We start from the raw sequence: 24,102 nt of genomic DNA on the forward strand, positions 1-24,102 counted from the left end.
AGAGCAAACCTTCCTGAGCAGAGGTCCCTGGTCACATGCTGGGGGACGGTAGATAGCCCTTTAGTTTTCCAGGTTCATCCTGTCCCCAGCTCATCCATGCCACCCCAGCTCGGACGTATGGGGATGTCTGAGTACCTTGGGAGGGCAAAGCTCTAACAGACAGCAAAGAGCTGCGGCTGGGGGAGGCAGCAGTATCACCTCCCAGAGGCATGGCTCTCCAGTAGGAGCTCAGGGTCTGGCCCCTTCCCCTGCCTTGTCTCCACTTCCCAGTAAATACAGTGCTACTCTCCTAAGGAAGACCTTGATGAGAAAATAGCAGCTGAGTACCCCAAGGTCTGGGGAAGCATTTCTCTCTTTTGGGAACTCTGGAGAGACTCTGACCCCTTTAGGGGTCCAGGATCCCTGAAGCATCTCCCATGACCCACTTAACATAGCCTACACATTGAAGCAGGCCTGCCTGCTCAGTCCTTGGACACTGGGAAAGAAGGTGGGAGGGCTAAAATTCTATGAGAATAGAGTCCCCAGGAAGATGTGGCCCTCCACCAGGAGTAAAGCTGCCACTGTATCCTCCCTAGGGAAGGGCCCCCCCACAGCCCTGGCCAAACCTAGGTAGAGGGAAGTGCCCTTCCCAGTCTGCTGTCAGTCCCTAGAGTGCCCCCTCTCCATGTGTAACATGTGCCATGAGGGAGCCAAGAGCACCCTGAGGGTGCCAATGTGGAGATCAGCTCTTAGGTTGTGGTCAGATTTCCTTCCCTGCCCAGGGATGGACCCTTAGGACAGGTGAGGGATCAGCCTCTGTGCAAAGAACCTCCACAATGGGAGCTTCTTTCACCCTCCTCTCCCAACCATCACCTGGTCCACCTGCCACAGATCTGCTCCCCCCACCCCCTTCCTTAGAGGGGTATCTCAAGCCTTTTATTTCCTATCCTTAGGGAAATATCCCCCAGGTGGGCAACATTGCCCTGGGGAGACCCTGATTGCCGCCTCTCTTTTTAGCTGAGGGAACAGGCCAGACAGGTCAAGGGCCAAGGGGACACGAGTTGGCCCAGGGACACTGAAGGACTGGAGAAATTGGAGGGTCAGAGGTTAAAGGCACAGAGAAAAGCCCTGATCCCGAAATCTCTAGGCACTTTACTGGGAGCGGCAGTTTGTAATTTTAACAGTGAAACGATGGAACCAATTCCATTCACGTCAATGTCTATGTCTGGCTCCGTGCTTCCAATTCCAAACCTCAGTGTTCATGCTCTCCGTCCCTGGGCTCGGGCCCAGCGAAGCTTCCATTGCTGTAGGGAGAGGCCGTCCTGGTCCTGGAGCTCTCCAGGGAGTGCATTCTGCCCTGGCTGGTCCCACCTGGGTGCAAAGCAGCAGGGAAGGGCTGGTCCCTGGAGATCCTGGATCCTCCTCCCAGCCCAGACCTGGAGCACCCCCTCCTCAGCTCTACTCCCACCCACATCCTCTTCTCAACTAGTCTCATCAGCTCCCATCCCAGGTCCCTTGACCCCAGGGCTGCCCCTCTCACCAGTCCCCCACAGCCTTCAGAAGCTGGGGGATGCGGTCCAGTCCTTGTTCCATCAGCTCCTCGAGGCGATGCAGAATGGGGCCCAGATGCTCTTGCTGCTTCTTCTCCTCAGACTCCTGGATCTGAAGCAGTTCTGGGGGAGGGGGGGGAGGCAATTCAGTGTGATTCAATGAGCATCCATTAAACTCCTCCACTGGGCAGGACAATATATTTGGTGGTGGGATTTTAGTATACATGATCCCATCCCTGCCCTCAAGGATTTTTCAGTCTAAAAGGAGGAAAGGTCTTGCACAGAAATAAGTATGCTAATAAGGAAGAAGTGAAAAGGTTAGAAAATAGAATAAGATGCAATATTTTAGGAAAATCTGAGGAGGCAGATAAAACTTTCATCTGATTTTCTGTTGAGGTCTGGGCATTCAAAGCCACGTGTGTGGGAGGGCACTGCATGGGCCATTTTTTCCCATGAATTTCCATGTTCTCTTTGATCCCTCCCTTTCCTTGACCTCAAACATCCTCCCAGGGCTGAACCCCTGGCATCCTGCCTCTACACTATCCATCCATGCATTTCTGCTGCCAAGAGATGGCCATGTTTTGGCAGGAGAGGGTTCAGAGATCATCAAGGTGATTGGGAGTGAAGCGGAGGGGATTTCATGATGAGATAGCTGTCTGGGTGGAGGCCGACATCTACTTCAACGAAAACCTGAAATCCACCCCAGATTGAAGAATGACCAAGAAATCACAATAAGTGATTTCTTCTACCCCAGAACTGCACCAAAAGCCATAATCCACAGGCCGTAGGAAAAGGGCCCACCAGCAAAGCAAGCAAGACTATACAGCCTTCTAGGACAACCAGAAAAGGATCAGGCCAAGGGCAGCAAGAATGAAGAGCTCCCCCTAAAAGCTGCAAACAGGAAGGGCCTTGACAAGGGTGAGTGTGGTTTAGACCAGGGCACTGCCCGGCTCTGGGAGGTCCCTGTGCTCACTTAACAGAGAGGGCCTTGAAGGTCCAGAACTCTGGACCTTGGAAGAGCAGAGGGCTTTGGAAAGAGGAAGTTGGGGTGGGGACCCAGATAAACTAGGGTCAGACTAGGCAGGGCCAAACACCCCAGCCACAAGTACAAAGGCTGGGCAGTGAAAATCCTGACCCCCGCAGAGCCCCAGTTCAGGAGCTAAAGCTGGGGAGATGGAAAAAAAAAAGCAAAGAAAACACCAGCTAGTATCACAGATAACTACCAGTCCAGAAATCAGCCAGAAGAAAGAGAGTAATTCTGTTAACAGCTGCAGGTGGAGACTCAAAGAAAAACAATGGATTTTTCTACAAGGACTTGAATAACTAGAAAGTAGAAAGATAAAAAATGAAATAAAAGCTCTTGAAGAAAGAATAAATAAATATTAAATAGGTTTGAAGAGAAACAAATCTTACACCTGAAAACTAGAGGAATCCAAAGAGACTCCGTGAAACAGTAAAAAGTATCAGAACAAAATTAAAAGATTAAAAAAAGAAAATGTAGATATCAGATATCACAAACAACTGGCTTGAAGAACAGACCAAGGAGAGAGATCTTAAGAGTCATTGTACTATCTGAAAACCATAATGTATTTAAAAGAAAAAAAAAACCTGGACATGATATTTCAGAAGTCATAAGTGAAAACTGCTCAGATCTATGAGAACCAGGGGGCGAAGTTCACCAATTATTTCCTGAAAGGAATCCCCAAAAGCCATGTTCCATATCAAAGAAAAACTACTGCCAGCATCCAAAAGGAAGCATTCTAAGCAGACCAAGATACCACCATCAGGATCACACAAGACAGGGCAGTTTTTCTAAAAACAAAAGATCTGGGAATACAATATTTCAAAAGTCAAAAGAGACAGGCTTACAACTAAGGAAAAGCAAAAGCTGAATATAACCCCACAGAGAAAAAAAAATAGACCTTTAATGGAACAGAAGACTTTGTGGCATTTTTGTGGTAGGGATCAGAGCTGAGTAGAAACTCTAGCATACAAACACTAGAGTGCAGAAAAACCTGGGAAGGCAAATGTATCTGAGGACTCAAAAGGGACTGTATGATACAGTGGTAATATTCTAAAGGGGAAAAGAAATACATGTTCCTTCAGGACTTAATTTCATCAAAGGAATTTAGATAAAAACAGAAGGCCTGGGATGAACTGGTCCTGCTCTGAAGAGGAGAAAAAGAAGTAAGAGTAAAAGGAGGAAGACACCAGTGCAGACAGAGGGAGAAAAAAGTGGGAGCTGCTGTTTCTCATAATTGGGGTGGATAAGGAGAAGTTTGCAAACATGGTGGAAGGGGTGAGGGAGCAGTGGCAGATGGAACTCATTTCTACCAGAGGTGGACAAAAGACAGTTGAACATACAGTTTGGTTGTAGAAATACTTAAGACTCAACAGGGGGAACAAGTGGGGATGAGGGCAGGAAGATGGGATAAGAGGGAGCACGACACAGGGGAGGGAAATTCTTTAAACAAAACAAAACTTCCTGACCCTGAAAGGGAGGAAACAGGAAAAAAGCAGAGAATCAAGAGGAGGCCCACTCTCTGGAGAACATCTGGACAAATTGTGGCATGTCAGTATAAGAGCTATTACCATGCTGTGAAAACTGATGAAAGAGAGGATCACAGGGAACCCTGGGCAGCATGAACCGATCAGAACCAGAGAACAGTTTGGACAAGGTTTGTCAAAACAATAGCTGGCTAACTGTGTCTGTGGAAGGCCTAACCCAGTTCCTGAAAGGGAGGAGAGGGGTTCAAGGTGCAGAAAGACACGGACATTTCTGGAAGTGGCTACATGGGGCCGATTTGTTCTGCTTGACTTGGCTTGTTTTTCACAAGGTTGGTTGGTTTGTTTGTTTTAATTGTGTGGAACTGAGAGACAGAGGAAGGGTGAGCAATACTGATTTTCCCCAAAGAGGGATTTTTTATAATGCATAGAAAAGAACAGAAGGAAGTTCATAAGGAAACACAGACAAGCAAGAGGGTTTGAAAGTCAGGTAGTGGCCTGAAACAGAGGGTCACAGTTTCAGAAACTCTGTGTGTGTGTGTGTGTGTGTGTAAAATACTCTTTTTTGGGGTGTTTAAAAATTTTTTAAAATTTGGGGTATTAAATTTTTTTTTTTAAAGAAACGGTTGCTTGGGAGGGATCTGGACTCAAATCCCAGAAATTGAATTTTGGGAGGAAAAATGTGGGAGAACTTAGAGCAGAGTGGAAAAAGGATCAAGGAAAAAGGACCTGAAAACTCTCAGGAAAGGAGAAAGGAAGTGATGGACAGATGAAGGGTCAGAGGGCAAGATATAAGTCAAACAAATGGGGGGGAAAAGAGGTTAAGTGAGAGAACGAAACAAGACAACAAAAAATGATAAAGGAATAAAGAGGTGAACAGGGGACTTCAGTCAGGGTTTGGACCATCCCAAAGATGAGTTTCTCCATCACTGAAGAGCTTGGGAAAGGGGCTGTGGCTGACTCCGCACCTGCAGTATTGGGATCTATGAAAGGGGCAGGTTCCTAGGTTCAAACTGCAGGTCGGTCAAGCTGTCTCCTAGAACTAGAGAGAGTGAAGGCGAAGGTCAAGGAATTCCTCTGGGGCTCACCTCTGGGTAAGGGGCAAACTGCCTGTTTTGGTAATACCTGGAGAGCCAAGAGCAGAGTGATACTTGTTAATAAAAGAGCTGGCTAACTCCTGCTCTAGGTCATTAGGAACGACTGCTGAGTTTCCCAATGGCCAATTCAGTGGTCAATCCTGATGGTCTTCTTTGCTGCAGACCTCACTGACCACCTTCTTTTCTTCTTCCATAGTCTCAGTAACATGAGTTTATTGTCTCTATAGAGAGGATTTTCCCTGAGATTTCAATCTCACATCATCAGCCCTCTATGGGACAACCTCAAACTGGACATTCAGGAGGCATTTCAAACCATATGTGTCCAAAACAGAATTTTACCTTCTTTTTTCCCTAACTGCATCCCTACTTCTGTCAAAGGCACCACCAAATGGTTCTGGTTCATAACCTTAGCATTATTCTTGACTCCTCCTTCCCTCTCGCTTCCTGAATCCTGCCTTTTCCACCTTCATGCCATCCCTTGCACTCATCTCTCTGCACACTCAGTCAGATCACCATTAACTCTCACCTCGACTTTCTCCCCACCCCAACCCCTCTCCCAAAGTGACTTTCCTTAAGAGAAGATCTATGTCCCTATCCTCCTCAAACACCAATGGCTCCCTACTGTTCCAGGATCAGATAAGAACTCCTCAGTTTGGTTTTAAAGTCTTTTCCAACATGGTCAGCCACAGCCTCTCTCACTTCACACATTCTTCTTTCTGTACTCTCTGGTCCAGCCAAACCAGTCTTCCGTTTGTTCCTGACACATGGGGTACTCATCTCCCACCTTGGTACCTTTGCCCCACAGACTCCCTGATTCCTTCTCTTCCTTCAAGACTCAGCTCTGGCACCATATTCTACAGGAAGCCTTTCCTGCTTCCCCTGAGCAGTGCCCTCCCTCCCAAACTCCGTTGTTTGAGACATACATATACATACACATGCACTTCAGTGTATATACACATTGTCTCTTGAAAAGACTGTGGACTTCTTAAGAGTAGGGATTCCGTCATTCTTTTATTTGTGTCCCTGGCAATTGGCACAGTGCCTGGCACCAAGCAGGTGTTTACCAAATGAGAGAACACAGAGGGAAGGTCAGAGGAAGAGGTGTGCAGTGGAAGTGGTCAGGAATGCCTTGCTGAGGGCTGCTGAGGATGATATTCAGCTTCAATTTGATAACAAAAGAGAAGTGTATTGTTGTCTTTCTGAGGCATATTTTAGCAGAGAACCTCTCAAGACTTGTCAAAATAGATTCATAACTACCCACTTGGGGCAATTTCACACAGACACAAATGATACTGCTGGAAAACCTTGCCAAAAGTTAGTCAAGCTTAGACAGAGACTGAAGACCCAAAGGCCATAAGTGGTGACTCCATCACTGAAATCCAAAGAGGGCAAAGGATCTATGGATCTGGAAAGTAAACTGATGACTCAGAAGAAGGGGTATCTTAGAAGGACGTTTGGATTTCTAAACCACAGCTTTAACCTATGACCAGGGATGAAGGGCATCTCATAAGAGAGTATTTGCCCAGGAGGACAGAACCAAGATGGTGGAGAGACTCACACATTTCTGTAGAGCTCTCCCAACCCAACCCTCTAAAAAAATTAAAAAACCCATCAAATCAAATTTGGAGGTAACCAAAACCAAATCAGAATGACTCATTTTTCCAGATCAAGAAAGCAAAAAGAGAGGTCAGTGGATAGCGCAGTGGGGATAGCAAAGGGTATAGACCATGCAGGGCCTGGAGGCAGCAGCAGCTGTAGTAGCAGCATGAGGAGGCTAAATGCCTGGCCAGAAAGACATTAGAGGAGACAGGCCCCTGTGCCAGCACCAGGCATAGAACCAGGTACCATCTGGCAATCCCTTTGTCCATCACCTAGTTCTAGGTTGCAGTTCCAGGGTAGAGAGGAATGGTTATAGTCTGCCATTGAGAGGGAGCACAGGCCCCAGCTCAGCATGGAGCAGAGTTCAGAGCAGGAGGACAGTGACCAGAACTCTCTGCAGATCATACTACCTCAGAAACACTGTAAACCTATACACCCCCAGATTTAGCCACAGGAACTCAGATGGCCATCACCCCCAGAGGTGAGCAGAGCCCAACTCTAATATAAAGTCCAAAGTCAAGAAATAGCCTGGAAACACAAGCAAACAACAAAAAAAGAGAACTTGACCATAAAACTCTTATAAGGTGACAGGGAAAATCAAGACACAAACTCAAAAGACAATAAGTTGAAAAACATCTACAAGCAAAGCCTCAAAGGAAAAAAATGTAGATTGGACATAAACCCAACAAGAATTTCTAGTAAAGCTAAAGAAAGATATAAAAAAGAACAAAAAAAATTTTTTAAAATTAAATAAGGGTGGTAGAGAGGTAGAGCCAAGATGGCAGAAAGAAGCCAGGAAATTGCCCGAACTCTCCTCAGTTTCCCTCAGAAATATTAAATCAAGCCTCTAAATGGATTCTGGAGTGACAAAACCTACAAAAAGGTGGAGTGAAACAATTTTCCAGCTTAAGATAATTTAGAAAGACTTCAGGAAAAGTTTGTCTCACTTGGGTAAAAGGGGAGCACAGCTCAGCATAGATGGTGTCCAGGAAAGCCAGCGAGAGGCTCTTAGCTGCAGCATAGATCAGCCACCGAGGCCCTTCAGTCCTGGCTCAGCAGCTGGCTGTGAGGCCTCCAGGCCCAGTGCAGAAGACAAGTTGCCAGCCCTTGAAACCAGCAACAACAGGCATGAGTAGGCCAGGTCACTGTAGCACAGTGAGCAAGCTGCCGGCACCTGAGGCCCCAGTGCACAGAGCCAGTGACCAAGGCCCTGGCCCCCTAGTACAAGAAGCCTAGAATCATGCCCCTGTGCTCCAGCAGGAAAGCTCAATTTTAAAAGCCATGAAGTAGGCAAACAAAATGAGCAAGAAGCAAAAAAAAAAAACAAAACCAAAAAACCAACATTGATGACAGAAAGTTACTATAGGGAAGATCAAAACACAGCTTCAGAACAGGACAACACTGTTGATACATCTACATCCCACACCTCAAGGGGGTGTATAAATCAGTCTGAAGCCTAAAAACCTTCTTGAAATAGCTTAAAAAGGATTTTAGAAGTCAAATAATAGAGGTAGAAGAGATATTGGGAAAAGAAATGAGAGGTATGCAAGAGAAAGTTAATAATCTGAAAAAGGATGGACAAAAATCGACTGATAAAAACAATTCCTTAAAAAATACAATTGGCCAAATGAGAAAAAAAAAACTCCACTGAAGAAAACAACTTCTTAAAAAGTACAATTGACCAAATGGAAAAGGAGGTACAAAAGCTAACTGAAGAAATAAGTGCTTTTGCTTTGTCTGAGTTCAGGATTGCTACCCCTGCTTTTTTTACTTCAGCTGAAGCATAATATATTCTGCTCCAGCCTTTTACTTTTACTCTGTGTGTATCCTTCTGCTTCAAAGGTGTTTCTTGTAAACAACATATTGTAGGATAATGGCTTTCAATCCACTCTGCTATCTACTTCATCTTATGGGAAAGTTCATCCCATTCAAGTTCACAGTTATGATTACTGTGTCTTTCTCTCCATCCTATTCCCCTCCCCTCCCATTTATACTTTTCTCTCTTTTTTCTTCCTTTCCCTCATCAGTGTTTTGCTTCTGACTACTGCCTCTCTCAATATGCGCTCTCTTCTATCAGCTTCCCTCCCCTTTCCCCTACTACTTCTACCTTCCTGTAACTCCCTTAACGTCTCCTCTAAGAATCTGTATGCCATACCACTTGGTGCATATATGTTTAATATTGACATTACTTCATTGTCTATGATACCTTTTAGCAAGATGTAGTTTCCTTTCTTATCCCTTTTAATTAGGTCTATTTTCGCTTTTGCAAAAAAGTAGGGATAGCAATCCTGATCTCAGACAAAACAAAAGCAAAAACAGATCTAATTAAAAGAGATAAGGAAAATAAATGAGTTGCAGAAAGAAATAGCAAAACTATACTAGTGGGGGATCTCAACCTCCCCCTCTCAAAACTAGATAAATCTAACCACAAAATAAACAAGAAAGAAGCTAAGGAGATGAATAGAATTTTAGAAAAGTTAGATGTGATAGACATCTGGAGAAAACTGAATGGGGACAGAAAGGAATATACCTTTTTCTCAGTGGCACATGGCACCTACACAGAAATTGACCATGTACTATGGCATAAAAAACTCACAATCCAATGCAGAAAGGCAGAAATATTAAATGCATCCTCTTCAGATCATGATGCAATAAAAATTATGTGTAATAATGGGCTATGGAAATATAGACTAAAAATTAATTGGAAACTAAACAGTCTAATCTTAAGGAATAAGTGGGTCAAACAACAAATCATACAAACAATCAATAATTTCATCAAAGAGAATGACAATAATGAGACAACATACCCAAACTTATGGGATGCAGCCAAAGCAGTTGTTAGGGAAAATTTTATATCTCTAAATGATTACACGAATAAAATAGAGAAAGAGGAGATTAATGAATTAGGCATGCAACTAAAAGAGCTAGAAAAAGAACAAATTTAAAATCCCCAATTGAATTCCAAATTAGAAATTCTGAAAATCAAAGGAGGGATTAATAAAATTGAAATTAAAAAAAAAAACAACTAAGAGTTGGTTTCATGAAAAAAAAAAGCCCAATAAAAAAGAAACCTTTGGGTTAATTAGAAAACCAAATGACCAGTATCAAAAATGAAAAGGATGAAATAACCACCAAAGAAGAGGAAATTACTATTTTGCCCAACTGTATGCCAATAAATCTGACAATCTAAGTGAAATGGATGAACATTTAAAAAATATAAATTGCCCAGTTTAATAGAAAAGGAAATAAAATAGTTAACTCCATTTTAGAATAAGAAATTGAACAAACCATCAATGAACTCCTTAAGAAAAAATTTTCTCCAAGGTCAGATGGATTTACAAGAGAATTCTACCAATATTTAAAGAACCATTAATTCCAATATTATATAAAATATTTGGAAAAATAGGGGAAGAAGTCCTACCAAATACTTTTTATGATACAAATATGGTGCTGATACCTAAACCAGGGGATCAATTCCCCTAATAAATATTGATGCAAAAATTTTAAATAAAATATTAGCAAAGAAATTGCAGCAATTTATCATGAGGATAATATGCTACAATCAGTGTACTTATACCAATGTATATACATGACCAGGGATAAACCAGGAATGCAGGGCTGATTCAATACTAGGAAAACTATCAGCATAATTGACCATATCAATAACAAAACTAACAGAAATCATATGATTATCTCCATAGATGCAGAAAAAGCTTTTGACAAAATACAGCCTCCAGTCCTATGAAAAATACCAGAGAGCATAGGGATAAATGGAATTTTCCTTAAAATGATAAGTAGCATCGATCTAAAACCATCAGCAAGCATTATGTGTAATGGGGATAAGCTATAAGCTTTCCTAATAAGATCAGGGTAAAACAAGGATGTCCATTATCACCATTGTTATTCAATATTGTACAAGAAATGTTAGTTTTAGCAATAAGAGAAGAAAAAGAAATGGAAGGAATTAGAATAGGCAGTGAGGAAATAAAGCTATCACTCTCTGCAGATGATATGATGATAGAGAATCAACTAAAAAACTACTTGAAATAATGAACAACTTTAGCAAACCTGTAGGATATAAAATAAACCCACATAAATCACTGGCATTTCTACAGATTATTAACAAAGCCCAGCAGCAAGAGATAGAAAGAGAAATTCCATTCAAAATAACTGCAGATAACAAAGTATTTGGGAGTCTACCTGACCAGACAAACCCAGGAACTATATGAGCACAATTACAAAAAACTTTTCACACAAATAAAGTCAGATCTAAATAATTAGAAAAATATCAGTTGCTCATGGGTAGGCTGAGCTAATATAATAAAAATAACAATTCTACCTAAATTAATTTACTTACTCAGTGCCATACCAATTAAACTACCAACAAATTATTCTACAGAGCTAGGAAAAACAATAACAAAATTCATCTGGAAGAACAAAAGAATATCAAGGGAATTAACGAAAAAAAAAAATGCAAAAGAAGGTGGCCTAGCCATACCAGATCTAAAACTGTATTATAAAGCAGCAATCATCAAAACTACTTGGTACTGGCTAAGAAATAGAGTGGTGGATCAGTGGAATAGGTTAGATACACAAGGCACAGTAGTCAACGACTATAGTAATCCACAGTTTGATAAACCTCTCTAGCTTCTGGGATAAGAACTCACTATTTGACAAAAACTGCTAGGAAAACTAGAAAATAGTATGGCAGAAACTAGGTAGACCAACATCTCATACTGTATATCAAGATAAGGTCAAAATGAGTACATGATTTAGTCAGAAAAGGTGATACCACAAGCAGATTAGGAGAGCAAGGAATAGTTTACCTGCCAGAGAAGGGAAGATTTTGTGACCAAACGAGCGAAATGTTTTATGAAATGGGAAATGGATGATTTTGATTACATTAAACTGAAAAGTTTTTCACAAAGCCAATGCAACCAAGATTAGAAGGAAAGCAGAAAGCTGGGAAACATTTTTTTACTGCCATTGTTTCTGACAAAGGCTTCATTTCTAAAATATATAGAAAACTGAGTTGAATTTATAAGAATACGAGTCATTCCCCAACTGATAAATGGTCAAAGGATATGAAGAGACAGTTTTCAGAGGAAGAAATTAAAGCTATCTATAGTCATATGAAAAAATGCTCTAAATCACTACTGATTAGAGAAATTCAAATTAAAACAACTCTGAGGTACAACCTTACATCTATCTGATTGGCTAATATGACAAAAAAGGAAAATAATAAGTGTTGGAGAATTGGGAAAATTGGAACACTAATGTATTGTTGGTGGAGTTGTGAATTGATCCAACCATTCTGGAGAGCAAGAAATTTGGAACTATTCCCAAAGGGCTATAAAACTGTGTATACTCTTTGATCTAAGAATACCACTACTAGGTTTGTATACCAAAGAGATTTAAAAAAAATGGAAAAAGGCCCCACAAAAATATTTATAGTAGCTCTTTCTGTCGTGGCAAAGAACCGGAAATTGAAGGGATGCCCATGAATTGGGGAATAGGTGAACAAGTTGTGGTATATGAATGTAATGGAACACTATTGTGGTATAAGAAATGATGAACAGGTGGACAGACTTATATGAACTGATGCTGAGTGAAGTGAGCAGAACCAGAACATTGTACACAGTAACAGCCATAACGTGAGATGATCAACTTTGATAGACTTAACTCTTCTCAGCAATACAATAATCCAAGACAATTCCAAAAGACTCATGATGGAAAATGGTATATACATCCAGAGAAAGAATTATGGAGTCTGGATGCAGATTGAAGCATACTCTTTTCTCTCTCTTTTTTTCTTTCTTTCTCATGGTTTTTCCCTTTTGTTCTTATTCTTCTTTTACAACACGACTAACATGGAAATGTTTAATATGATTATACATGTATGGCCTATATCAGATTGCTTGCTGTCTTGTGAAGGGGAGGGAGAAAAAAATTTGGAACTCAAAATCTTATAAAAGTGAATGTTGAAAACTATCTTTACATGGAATTGGAAAAAATAAAACACTATTAAGTTAAAAAAATGAAAAGAGTGAATATATCACTAATGAAGATGAAAGAAAAGCAATTATAAGGGAAAAAATGAGAGCAATGCAAGTAAATTAATAAAGAAGAATTATGAAAAGAGAAACAACAGTTTGGTGGAAGAGGTACAAAACCTCACTGAAGAAATAACTCCTTAAAATTAGAATTGGTCAAGCGGAAGCTAATGACTCCATGAGATATCAAGAAATAATAAAACAAAGTCAAAAGACTGAAAAATAGAAGAAAACATGAAATATCTCTCTGGAAAAACAAATGATATGGAAAGTAGATTGAGGGAGAGAGATTTAAGAATTATTGGACTAGCTGAAAGCTGTGATCCAAAAAAAAGAGCCTTAAACACCGTATTTCAAGAAAATATAAAGGAAAAGTATCAAGATATCATAGAACCAGAGGGCAAAGTAGAAATTGAAAGAATCTACCAATCACTTCCTGAAAGAAATCCCCAAATACAGCTATTTTGTCCAATAAAACTGACAGCCTAAATGAAACAGATGAAGATTTACAAAAATATAAATTGCCCAGATTAATAGAAGAGGAAATAGAATACTTAAATTACCCTATCTTAGAAAAAAGAAATTGAACAAGTCATAAATTAGTTCAAGGAAAGAAACCCTAGGACCAGATGGATTTACAAGCAAATACTACCAAACATTTAAAGAACAATTAATTCCAATATTATATAAACTATTTGAAAAAAAAATTAAAGGAGTCCTACTAAATTCCTTCTATGACACAAATAAGATTTTGATGCCTAAACCTGGGAAAGCAAAAACAGAAAATAAAAAGTATAGACTAACTTTCCTAATAAATACAGATGCAAAAAATTTAAATAAAATACTAGCAAAGAGATTACAACAATATATCATAAAGATCATATACTATGACCAAGGGATTTATACCAGGAATGCAGGACTAATTCAATATTAGGAAAATTATCAGTATAATTGGCCATATTAAGAACAAAAACAAAAAAAACCCCATGATTATATCAGTAGATGCAGAAAAAGCTTTTAACAAAATACAATACCCATTCCTATTAAAAACACTTGAAGCATAAATGGAGCCTTTTTTGAAATGTTAGTAGTATTTATCTAAAACCAAGAGCAAATGTTATCTGAAATGGGGATAAACTAGAAGCCTTTCCAATAAAATCAAGGATGCAGTAAAGATGCCATGGTCACCATTATTATTCAACAGTGTACTAGAAATGCTATAGCAATAAGATAAGAAAAAGAAATTGAAGGAATAAGAATAGTAAAGAGGAAACAAAACCATCACTTTTTGCAGATGATATGATGGTATAGCGGCGCTTTTTAAACTGCAGGTCGTAATCCACAATTTAAGAAGTGCTGAAGGGTTCATGGGTGGAAAAAGTTTAAGAAGCCCTGGTACACGCTGTCTACATTCAGAGAAAAAAACTACGGATTCTGAATGCAGATCGAAGCATACCATTTTCTCTCTCCCCTTTTTTCCCCTTTCTCATGGTTATTCTCTTTGGTTCTGATTCTTCTTTACAACGTGACTAATGTGGAAATGTTTAATATGATTGTACACATATAGCCTATATCAGAATGCATGCTGTCTTGGCGAGGGAAGAAGAGAGGGAAGGGGGAAAATTTAGAACTCAAAATCTTTTAAAAGTGAATGCTGAAAACAAATAATAAATAAATAAAAATAAACAAACAAAAAAGAAGTCCTGGTATAGAGAGCCCTAGAGAATCAACTGAAAGAGGGTTGAAACATTTAACAACTTTAGCAAAGGTGCAGGACATAAAATAAACCCACACAAATCACCAATATTTTTATATAGTACTACAAAATTGATCAGAAAGAAATAGAAAGAGAAATTCCATTTAAAATAACTGCAGACAGTATAAAATACTTGGGAGTCAATCTGCCAACACACACACAGAGCTTATGAACACAATTACAAAACACTTCTCATAAAGATATCTAAACAATTGGAGAAATATTAATCCATCATTCTGAGCCAATGTGATAAAAATAACAATTCTACCTAAATTAATTTACTTATTTAGTGCCACACCAATCAAACTATCCAAGAGTTATTTTAAAGAGCTAGAAAAAATTATAACAAAATTCATCTGGAGAAACTAAAGGTCAAGAATGTCAAGGGAATCAAGGAAAAAAAAAGTGAAGCAACGCAGCCTAGCAGTACCAGACCTCAAACTATATCACAGAGCAGTAATCATCAAAACAGTCTGGTACTGGCTAAGCAAGAGAGTGGTTGATCAATGAAACAGATTAGGCAGATAATATAATAGAAGTAAATGACCATAGTAATCTAGTGTTTGAAAAAACAAAGATCTAGGCTACTGGGGCAAGAACTCATGATCTGACAAAAACCAGGAAAACTAGGAAGCAGTCTGGCAGAAACTAGGCACAGACCAATATCTGCCACCATATATATCAAGCTCAAAATGGGAACAAAGGGTGATATCATAAGCAAATTAGGGATGGATGGAAAATTTTATCTGTCAAATCTATGGATAAGGGAAGAGTTTATGACCAAACAAGAGGGTGAGAGGATCATGGCAGATAAAATGGCTAATTTTGACTACATTAAATTCAAAAAGTTTTGCACAAATAAAACCAATGCAGCCAAAATTAAAAGAAAAGCAGGAAACTGGGAAACAATATTATAGCAAGTATCTGATAAAACTTTGATTTCTCAAATATAGGGAAAGGACCCAAATTGATAAAAATAAGAGTCATTTCCCAATTGACTGAAACACTGTGTAGTTCCCTGGGAACGAAACTCCAGAAAGGAGCCATGAATACCAATCACAGCCTCCAACATCTAGACACAACATGCAAAGTCTAGGCAGTGAGCCAGACAGCTTCCCCACAAGTCCTTCTGATGCCTGACATCATCTCCTGAGGCTTGTCTCAGGCCACATAAACCTGATTTGGGCTCAGTCTCTGGTCATCCTACCACCAGTGACACGCTAATGGAGGCCAGAGGACTTTGAATGCTAGGCTAAGGAGTTCCTATTGCATCCTGCCTCTTTGCTCTCTGTTATCACCCATATCCCATCCACTGCCCAGTGCTCATTCTACCTCCACACTCTCTTAGTGTTACCCCCGCCCCTCTGCATTTTACATAGGAAACAGCTCCTAGGTAGCACAGCCAGCCCACCCCATACCTCCTGGTACTGCCTTGGAGGAATTAATACCAGTAAGGCCTCCAGGAGGCTTCCTCTGCTACCTCCCCACAGTCTCTGCCCATTTCTCATGGCCCTTTACCTGGTCTCAGCTCTGCCCATGTAGCCCTATTATCTGTAGCTTCTTGAGAGCAGGATCTACGCCCTAACTAGCCTTTGTACCTTATGCATAAGGGGGCTCACAAATGTTTGGTGCATGGGCTGAATTCCTGTATACAACAGGCAGCTGCTAAAGGCTACTGAGCAGGAGAAGGGATTGGACAGATCTGTGCCCTTGGACAAGCAGAGACTGGAGAAGGGAGAGACCTGATGTGGGCAGGACTCTGACCAGGATGAGGTGCTTCCCTTGGCAGTGCCTGGGGATGCTCAGTGACTGGCAGCTATCCCTAGTGCCTGTGCCTCTCACCCTGGGTGGACGGTCCTGGGGGCAGATCCCTCTGTAGGCGCGTCAGCATACCACGCCTGTGACTCAGCTGGTCCTGGAGAAACAGCCAATCCTGGCGCAGGGAGACTGCCTGGAGCAGGAGGAATTCTGGAGCCTGTCAGGGAGAGGCTCAGTGAGGCTGGGAGGATGCCAGGGGGAATGTGGACAGTCAGGGGATGGGGGTGAGGCTGGACTTACCTTGCCTGAGGGCAGCCCCAGGTCCTGGCTCAGATGGATGAGGTTCTGGGATCCAGGACATGCTGGATGCAGAGAGTAGACAGATGGGAGGACAGCTGGAAGGGGCTGTGGCCTGGAGAGGGGAGGTGTCAGGATGGTTACAGAGGTCAGGGCCATAGAGCCACTGGCTCACAGGAGTGGGGGGGAGGGAAGGGGGGGGCTCTGAGCCAAGGGATCAGCAATTGGGAGGGAGGAAGGAGAGAAGGAAATCTTCTGAGATGTGTTCTCACCCTCCTGGATGGCGCCGCAGCAGGGGATTGAGCTCCAGGCCCAGCAGCCACTGGCCTTCTTCCTCCAGCCTGCCCAGCAAATTCTGGGCCTGCAGCCCCACAGCTCCCGCAGCCGGAACCACTTTCCTTTGGGCCAAAGCCTGTACCTAGAGGGGTAGAAGATAAAGCATGAGAAAGGCAGATTCCCAGCCCCACCCACCCTGGACTCTTCAAGCCAAGAACTGTGATCCTAGTGCCTCATCCCCTTCCTCCTTAGGACCCCCAAGGCCCAGGGAAACCCCTAGCTAGACCTTTTTTTTCTTCCCTGAGATCTCAGGATCCCTTTCCCCTAGACTCCAAGCCTGGGGCCTGCAGCCTCTCACCTCTCCCGGGCTCTTCTGAAGGTGACTCTTGCTGACTGAATTCCCCTTGATCAGCACCCGGATCCGCTCCTGGGTCTCCTCCTAGGGACATGCTCAGGCTTAGGACAGAGTGTGCGTGTGGGGGCCTGCTACCCCCCAACCAGGCACCGTCTGCTCACCACTCGCTGCCGCCAGCTCACAATGCGCTGCCGTTTGGCCTGGAGCTCCCAAAGCTCCTGCTGCCTTCGCTCGGCCTCCTCCTTCAGGCTCTGGCTCTGAGTTCTCAGAGAGTTATGGGTGGCCTGGAGCGCAGCCACCTGCAGCCCCAGAGACAAGGCCTGGCTGAAGGAGGGAGGGAGGGAGGGAGGAAGCACATAAGGTTAGTGACCCAGAGACCTGGGGATAAGAACCAGATACAGACACACACACCACACCACACCCACACACCACTCCACACATACACAATCATCTCACCAAGCCTCCTGGGACCCCATCACTCTCTGCGCCACTTCCTTCATTAGGCCCTGGAGTCTCTCAGCCAGGGCTTGACCTTGCTGCAGGAGGGGGCCCCGCTTTGAAGTCAGCACCCCTACAGCCCGCCAACCCTCCTGGGGGTGGGGAAGAGGAAAGAACACCTGCAGTTAGGAAGTCATAGGGAACCCCAGAGCCCTGGTGGCCCAAGAGCCCTCCTTGCAAGGAGGGGGAAACAAAGCTGCTGCCTCGCCTAACCTCCCTCCTTGTTGGGTCACCCCATTACCTGGATAAGGTGGGTCAGGGAAGGCAGGGCTGGGGACTCTGATACCTTATCCAGTTGTAGCCTATTCAAGGACAAGGAAGAATCAGATGCCTGGAAGAAAACCTTGACCCTCCTCCTCTCCCACCACAGGGGCTCCTACCTGCGTGTCTCCCCATCCCACTGCTCAGTTAGCGTCTGCAGCTCAGCCATCTGCCTTGAAGCCAGGTGCTCCAGGGCCCCCAGGATGTGCGCGGGAGGGTAGGAAGCCATCAGGACCTGGTGTGGAGAGGGAGTGATCATGGGGTAGAGTGGGGGGAACCAAAGCCAGACCCTCCCTGGAGCAGGAACATCTTCCAGTCTTGGCTCCCCAGACCCCGAGGGTCCTACTCACCTCCATTTCACTGAACCACTGCCGGTGGGTGGTGGCAAACAAGTCGTCTTGGGTAGTCCTGAGGGAAGATGGTATTTAGAGGAAGAGAGATGAGGCCACACAAAGGCCATCTCTAGAGCTTGGGAGGGGGAAGGCAGGGGGTAACTCACAAAGTCCTTGGATCAGAGTGAGGGGTCAGCAGAGCCTGGAGGAACTGGATACGCAGCGTACAGACCCTCATGACCTCTTGCTAGAAAGAGAATGAGCAGGAGTGAGGGAAGCTGATGCTTGGGGGCACAGACAGGTGCCACTTGGGGGGTGCCCTCCCCCACTCTGAGGACACTCACCAGGACATCTGGCTCCAGGCCCAAGAGCACGGGTGTGGGAGGCCCAAAGGCTACATTTGCTTTTGCTTTCCTGGGGGAGAAAGGTTTCTGTCAATTTGTGTGTTGTGGGAGTGGGGAAGATTTGGGGCTTCAGACCCCTGGGGTTGGGGGTGAGGCCCACCTTGCCATGTCCTGCAGATGGCTGAGCTGGCCTTGCAGCCGCTGGGTCCGATCCCTGAGGCCTCGCTGTTGCCGTCGGGCAGCTGCAGCTCGTGCCCGGAGGAGCAAAGCCTTGCCCTGGGCATCCCGGATGTGCTTCAGGGTGAGCTCTTGGGCCATGTCTGTAGGAGGAGCAGGGCCACCAGGCAGTTAATGAATCTTAAGGACCCTCTCCCATTCCCAGACCTTCCTGAGTCCCCAGTCACTCACCCTGGGCTACAGCCTCTCGCTCAGCCAGCTCCAGGCTCAGGTCCATTTCTCTGATCTCTGCCTGTACCCTCATCAGAGCTGCCTCCAGCTCTCGCCTCCGGCTAGCCTACTGAGCAACAGTGATCAGGGGCTGCCCTCCCCTCCCCTGATGAGCCTCCCACTCTGGCTGCTTTTAGAGGAGGGCAATGTGCTGCTATCCCCAAAGCCCTCTGTATAGCTCTGCACACGTCGTCTTTATTCACGTGCATCCACTTTGTGGGAAGAGATTATTTTGTTGTCTTGTGACTCTAGTGCCTGGCACATAGTAGGTACTTAAGCAATGCTTGCTAAATTGAATTTGTCCCTCCAGAAGAGGGAGAGGGCAGAGGACTTTCCTTCCCTCCTCCCCTCCCAGGGTGACACCCAGCCCAGGCCTAAGCACCCTGTCCTCTCACCTCTGGGCTTTCCTGGTGGCTGTACCTGCAAGGAATTGGGGGGGGGGTTAAGGAGTTGAATAGGGATGTGCTTGAGGGGGAGAGGGGCAGGGGACACAAGACAAGGGCAGAAACAAAGCAGGGTTATAGAAAGGGGGGAGGCTGGAGAAGGGCTGACCACAGGAGGGCAAGCAGAGACACAACCTCTGGCCAGGGGAAAGACCAAACTGGAGAGGGACGCAAATCCCAAGAAATGAAGGGAGGCACCCTGCTAACCTGCTAAGCAAGATTGCATCTGGAGGGCCATCTGAGGCCCACCAGCCTCCCCATTCTACTGCAGAAGCTGCCCCCTGATGCCTTCACTCAAAAGCTCCCTCCCCCTCCCCTCTCCAGGTGCTCTAGATAGGGCTGCCAGGACAAAGGCTCGGGGAATCCAGGTGGGAAGCTGGGTCTGGAAGATACCACAAAAGGTTCCCACGAATCTTCCTTACGGTCCTGGAGTGAAGCAAAGAATATAAAGGGCAAGCTTGGCATGAGACTTTTCTCTCTCAGAGAGGTAACCCTCCCTAACCCACTCCTTCCCCTGTTGTGTCTCCCTCACCTCTGGCTATGGATCCTCTGGGTCAGAAAAGTCCAGACATCAGCCATGGGGCCCATACACATTCTAAGGAAATGGGGTTGAAAGAGAAGTCATGAGGCCAGGAAAGAATAGGATCTGGGGAGATTCAGGGGCTGATGGCGGGAGACTAATGGTGCTGAAAAGGTATGAGTGACAACTAAGGTCAAGTCAAGATCCTAAGTTGAGGAGACAGAGCTGATATATTTTTTTTGGAAGCAATCAGGTTAAGTGACTTGCCCAGGGTCACATACCCAGCATCTGAGACTGGATTTGAATTCAGGTCCTCCTGATTCCAGGGATAGTGATCTATCCACTGTATTACATAGCTGCCCCCAAAGCTGAGATGAGATGGGGCTAATTGGAATATGGGTTATTCAAAAGGAACTGATGAAAAAAAGCATTTGAGCTGGGCTGGAAATAGCACATCCAGAGAAAGAATTACCGAGTCTGAATGCAGATTGAGGCAAACTATTTGCTCTCTTTTTTCTTTTTTGGTTTTGTTTCTTCTTTCTCATGGTTCATTCCATTGGTTATAATTCTTCTTTACAACTTGACTATTGTGAAAATAAGTTCACTGTGAAGGTATGTGTAGAATCTATATCGGGTTACATGTTGTCTTGGGTGGGGGAGAAAATTTGGAACTCAAAAACTTGTAGAACTGAGTGTTGTAAACTAAAAATAAAAAATAAATTAAAAAAACCCACTCATTCTTCATCTGTAAGATGAAGGGATTGGCTAGAAGGCTTTTAAGCTCCATTCCAATGAACCTGGAAGGGGGTCCTTGGGGAGCGTTTCAGGGATCCTTCCTTCAGCTTAGATAAATAAATGGCCTGCAGATGACACAGTCAGCAGGGATGACCAACATGATGGATGACAAAGTCAGGAGCCAAACATCCTGCCCAGTTCAAAGAGGTTTATAAAATAAGGAAGTTAGATGAGATAGCTTCTAAGGTCCCTGTGATCCTATTACTTGTCCCTGGTTACACAGCTAGTAAAAGTCAGAAGGAAAACTCGAACCCTAGTCTCTTGGGTCCAAAAACTTAACTGCATGGTTAACAAAATGAGATGAGTTAGCTAGAAAGCAGTTTGTCTGAAAAAGAGCTGGGGGTTTTATTGGGCTGCCAGGGCAAGAAGCAATAACAGCCAGCCGGGAAAAAGAGGCTAATTCAATCTTAGGCTGTATCAAGAAAGAGAAATAACGTCTTTAACAAGGGAAGTGATGGATCTGTCTTGCTCTGCTCTGCCCTGCCCTTCTCGGACCACAAATGGAGCATTATTAGGCTCCATTTTAAGAAGATTGAGAAGCTGGAGTACTTCCAGAATTGTAAAAGGCTATTTGATGCAATTTCCCCTACCCCTCCGCCTCGAAATAGAATTTAATTCACCAAAATTTATGGAAGGCGAGGATTATTTTCCTTTTCTGTCTTTCCTTCCTGTTGCCTCGCACAATAATGAATATAGAAGATGCTTCATGTATATTGAATTTACATAGCATTCTAAGGGTGGTAAAGCAGTTTAAAGACAGTTTCATTTCAAGCAATCAACGAGCCATTTATTAAGAGGCGGCTGCTACGTGACGGCCACAGTATTGGGCTGGAGAACACAGATAAAAAGGAAACGGCTTCGGTCCAGGAGAAGCTTACCCTGGGCCAGGGAGGCACAGATCCATATACACGGAGGGAGGGTAGGAGCCCTGGGAGGGGGGATTATTTGAACTATAGGAAGTGGGAATGTTTAGCCCGGAGAAGGGGAGGATCAGAGGGAAACGAGGCAGCTGTCCCCCAGTATTTGAAGGGGTGCCAGGCGGGAGGATTAAAATCGCTGGATGGCTCTGGAGGGCAGAACCAGGAGCGAGGGGTGGAGGCTGCAGAGACGCAGATTAGGGCTTAAGACCAGGGAGAGCCCCCCGACAACCAGAGCTTGGCCAAAGAGGGGTGGCTGCCTCGGGGGGTAATGAGCTTCCCATCAACTCAAGGCTGGGGCAGGTGCGAAATCGAGGCGAGGGGTTCCTGCGGAGGTCGGGGGCTGGACCCCCTGGGGTCGGAGAATCTGCGGTAGTGCCGATGGCAGGAGGAAGGTCCGGGCTGCCAAGGGGGTGGGACAGGGAGGGGTCCACGATGCCGGGGTAGAGTGCTGGGGGGGGTGGCCACATAGTGGCGGGTGCTGCAGGGGAGGGTCCCCATTGTGGGAGAGGGACCGCACTGGGGGAGGAGGGGGTGCTGAGGGCGAGTCCAGACTGTGGGGGTGGGGCGGGTTGGGTCGACGCTGGGTGGTGGGGGGACCCTTGCTGCCGGGGGAGGGGCGGCTCTCACCTGCGCAGCGCAGGATCTGGGGGCAGCAGGGCGGCCGGGCAGCCCATCTCTCGGGCCGCCCAGCGCCCCACCTCCTGCGCCAGGCTCGCGGGGTCCATGGCTGCGTCGCTCCCGCTCTCGCGCTCGAATCCCGGGCGCCGGTGGGTGACGTCACGACGGAGGGGGCGGGGCTGGCGGAGGAGGCTCTCCCAGTTGGCCCAGGCGCTTTCGTGACGTCACCGGTTCCTGAGCAGGGACTCCTCCCAGGTCTGGGAAGGCTGTTTATAGTTTGGTCCTGCATCTTCCAGAGAAGAAGGCGGGGGGGGGGGGGGGGGGGCGGGGAAGGAGATGGAGCGGGAGGAGGGGAGGAAAAGAGGGTGGGGGAGGGTGAAGTGGGAGAGCATCCCTGGGGGAGGAGCCTCCGCCTTTCCGTTCCCCTTCCCGGCCAGTGACTGAGCGGCTCCCTGTCCACATCCCCCCTCCTTAAACGATGGCCCCTAGACCCTCTCCCTTCCGACCATCCTCCCCTCTGCTGCCCAAGTAGTCCTCTCAGATAGAGCGAAGGTCTGACCGGGTCACCCCCTCCTCAGTCAACTCCTGTGGCTCCCTGATTTACCTCCAGGATGTTTGGCGTTCAAAGCCCATCACAACCTGGCCCCATCTTTTCCATTCGTTTTAATATTCAGTTTTATTTTAACAACTACAGATATTCAAAGGTGTGCAATAGGATATGGAAAAGAAAATGAGAAAAAGTAGCCTATATTAAAGGAAATCACCAAGAGGTGGCAAATGACTGTACCTGCATCTGTAAACTTCCTTTATTAATTTTGAAGCCCACTGGAAACAACCTATATTGTTGTCATCTTTGTTTTTTCACCTCATTTTTACCTGTTGGTATAATTTATTTAACAAGCTTTTATTTTCTCTTCTTTCCACTTACCCCCTCTCAATCCCACTGAACAAAAAAGAAAAATAAAACTCTTGACAAATAGGCGAAGTTGATGAAGCTTGATTGATTTGTGTCAATGGAATAAGGCAATTGGGGAAGAATGAGAGCTGGGCATCCCCCAAAGGTCAATGGAGGGGCCTTCAGTAGACATGAGGAAGGTGTCACATATCACTAGCAACGAACTAGGTAGGAGTAGTGTCTGGGAAAAGAAAACTGCCTGACTGGAAAAGGAGGTGAGAAAGTCATATGACAAGAAAGGATGTTCATGCTTCTTTGGTATGCAGTCCATGTCCTGGTCTCAGGGAGGTCTACCACTCCATTGAGCCATAACTGGGTGGGGCAATAAGGAATTTGCCTCTGGATCTCCCACTTCCTTTGCTGCATGGTTCAGGTACCAATATCTCTCTAGGCAGTTCAAGGATGGTGAGGTCCTTCAGATACTCTGGTACCTGGATGACATTAGGTCCCAAAGCAGATCAAGATCTGTGATTATTGAAAAAAAGATTTTAGCCTGACCATCCACAGAGGAAAAATCAAGTGGATGAAGAATTTCTTGCAAATTGACCCAGATTGTAACAAGCAGTTACAGGTTAACCAGTAGAGCTAATCTTTCAGTATAAATAATTCTTAGGCTTATCAATTTAGAGCCTGAAAAAAATCACAGAGGACATATAGTCCAATTCCCACATTTTACAGAGGAGGAAACTGAGACCCAGGTGGGTTAAGTGGCTTGTCCAAGGTCACAAAGGTAGTAAGCTTTAG

At 44.8% G+C, this 24,102-nt stretch overlaps 2 protein-coding genes across 5 annotated transcripts in view; one reads left to right on the forward strand and one right to left on the reverse strand.

Moving 5' to 3' along the window:
* LOC118839020 (zinc finger protein 850-like) overlaps positions 1 to 24,102 on the forward strand; it is a 902,460-nt gene that overhangs the window by 407,332 nt on the left and 471,026 nt on the right. The gene's annotated exons all lie outside the window — the stretch shown is intronic.
* Positions 1,109 to 22,542, reverse strand: HAUS5 (HAUS augmin like complex subunit 5). 4 transcript variants are annotated; one of them, XM_036746428.1, is made up of 19 exons: positions 22,413 to 22,539; positions 20,083 to 20,145; positions 19,944 to 19,976; positions 19,503 to 19,527; positions 19,069 to 19,174; positions 18,821 to 18,980; positions 18,661 to 18,730; positions 18,484 to 18,563; positions 18,335 to 18,392; positions 18,104 to 18,219; positions 18,010 to 18,025; positions 17,682 to 17,815; positions 17,387 to 17,549; positions 17,229 to 17,309; positions 16,867 to 17,012; positions 16,598 to 16,709; positions 16,382 to 16,514; positions 1,520 to 1,652; positions 1,109 to 1,350 (listed from the first exon to the last, which is right to left on the reverse strand). In XM_036746428.1, exons 1-19 carry the CDS (start codon positions 22,508 to 22,510, stop codon positions 1,239 to 1,241), a joined length of 1,839 nt encoding a protein of 612 aa, XP_036602323.1. In that variant the 5' UTR covers positions 22,511 to 22,539; the 3' UTR covers positions 1,109 to 1,238. The 4 variants fall into 4 exon arrangements, with proteins under 4 accessions (XP_036602323.1, XP_036602325.1, XP_036602324.1 ...); XM_036746430.1 differs by having other exon boundaries at positions 17,965 to 18,025; positions 19,973 to 19,976; positions 22,413 to 22,432; XM_036746427.1 differs by having other exon boundaries at positions 1,113 to 1,350; positions 17,965 to 18,025; positions 22,413 to 22,542.

This window comes from Trichosurus vulpecula, chromosome 2 (genome assembly GCF_011100635.1).
Source record: "Trichosurus vulpecula isolate mTriVul1 chromosome 2, mTriVul1.pri, whole genome shotgun sequence".
Lineage (NCBI taxonomy): Eukaryota > Metazoa > Chordata > Mammalia > Diprotodontia > Phalangeridae > Trichosurus > Trichosurus vulpecula.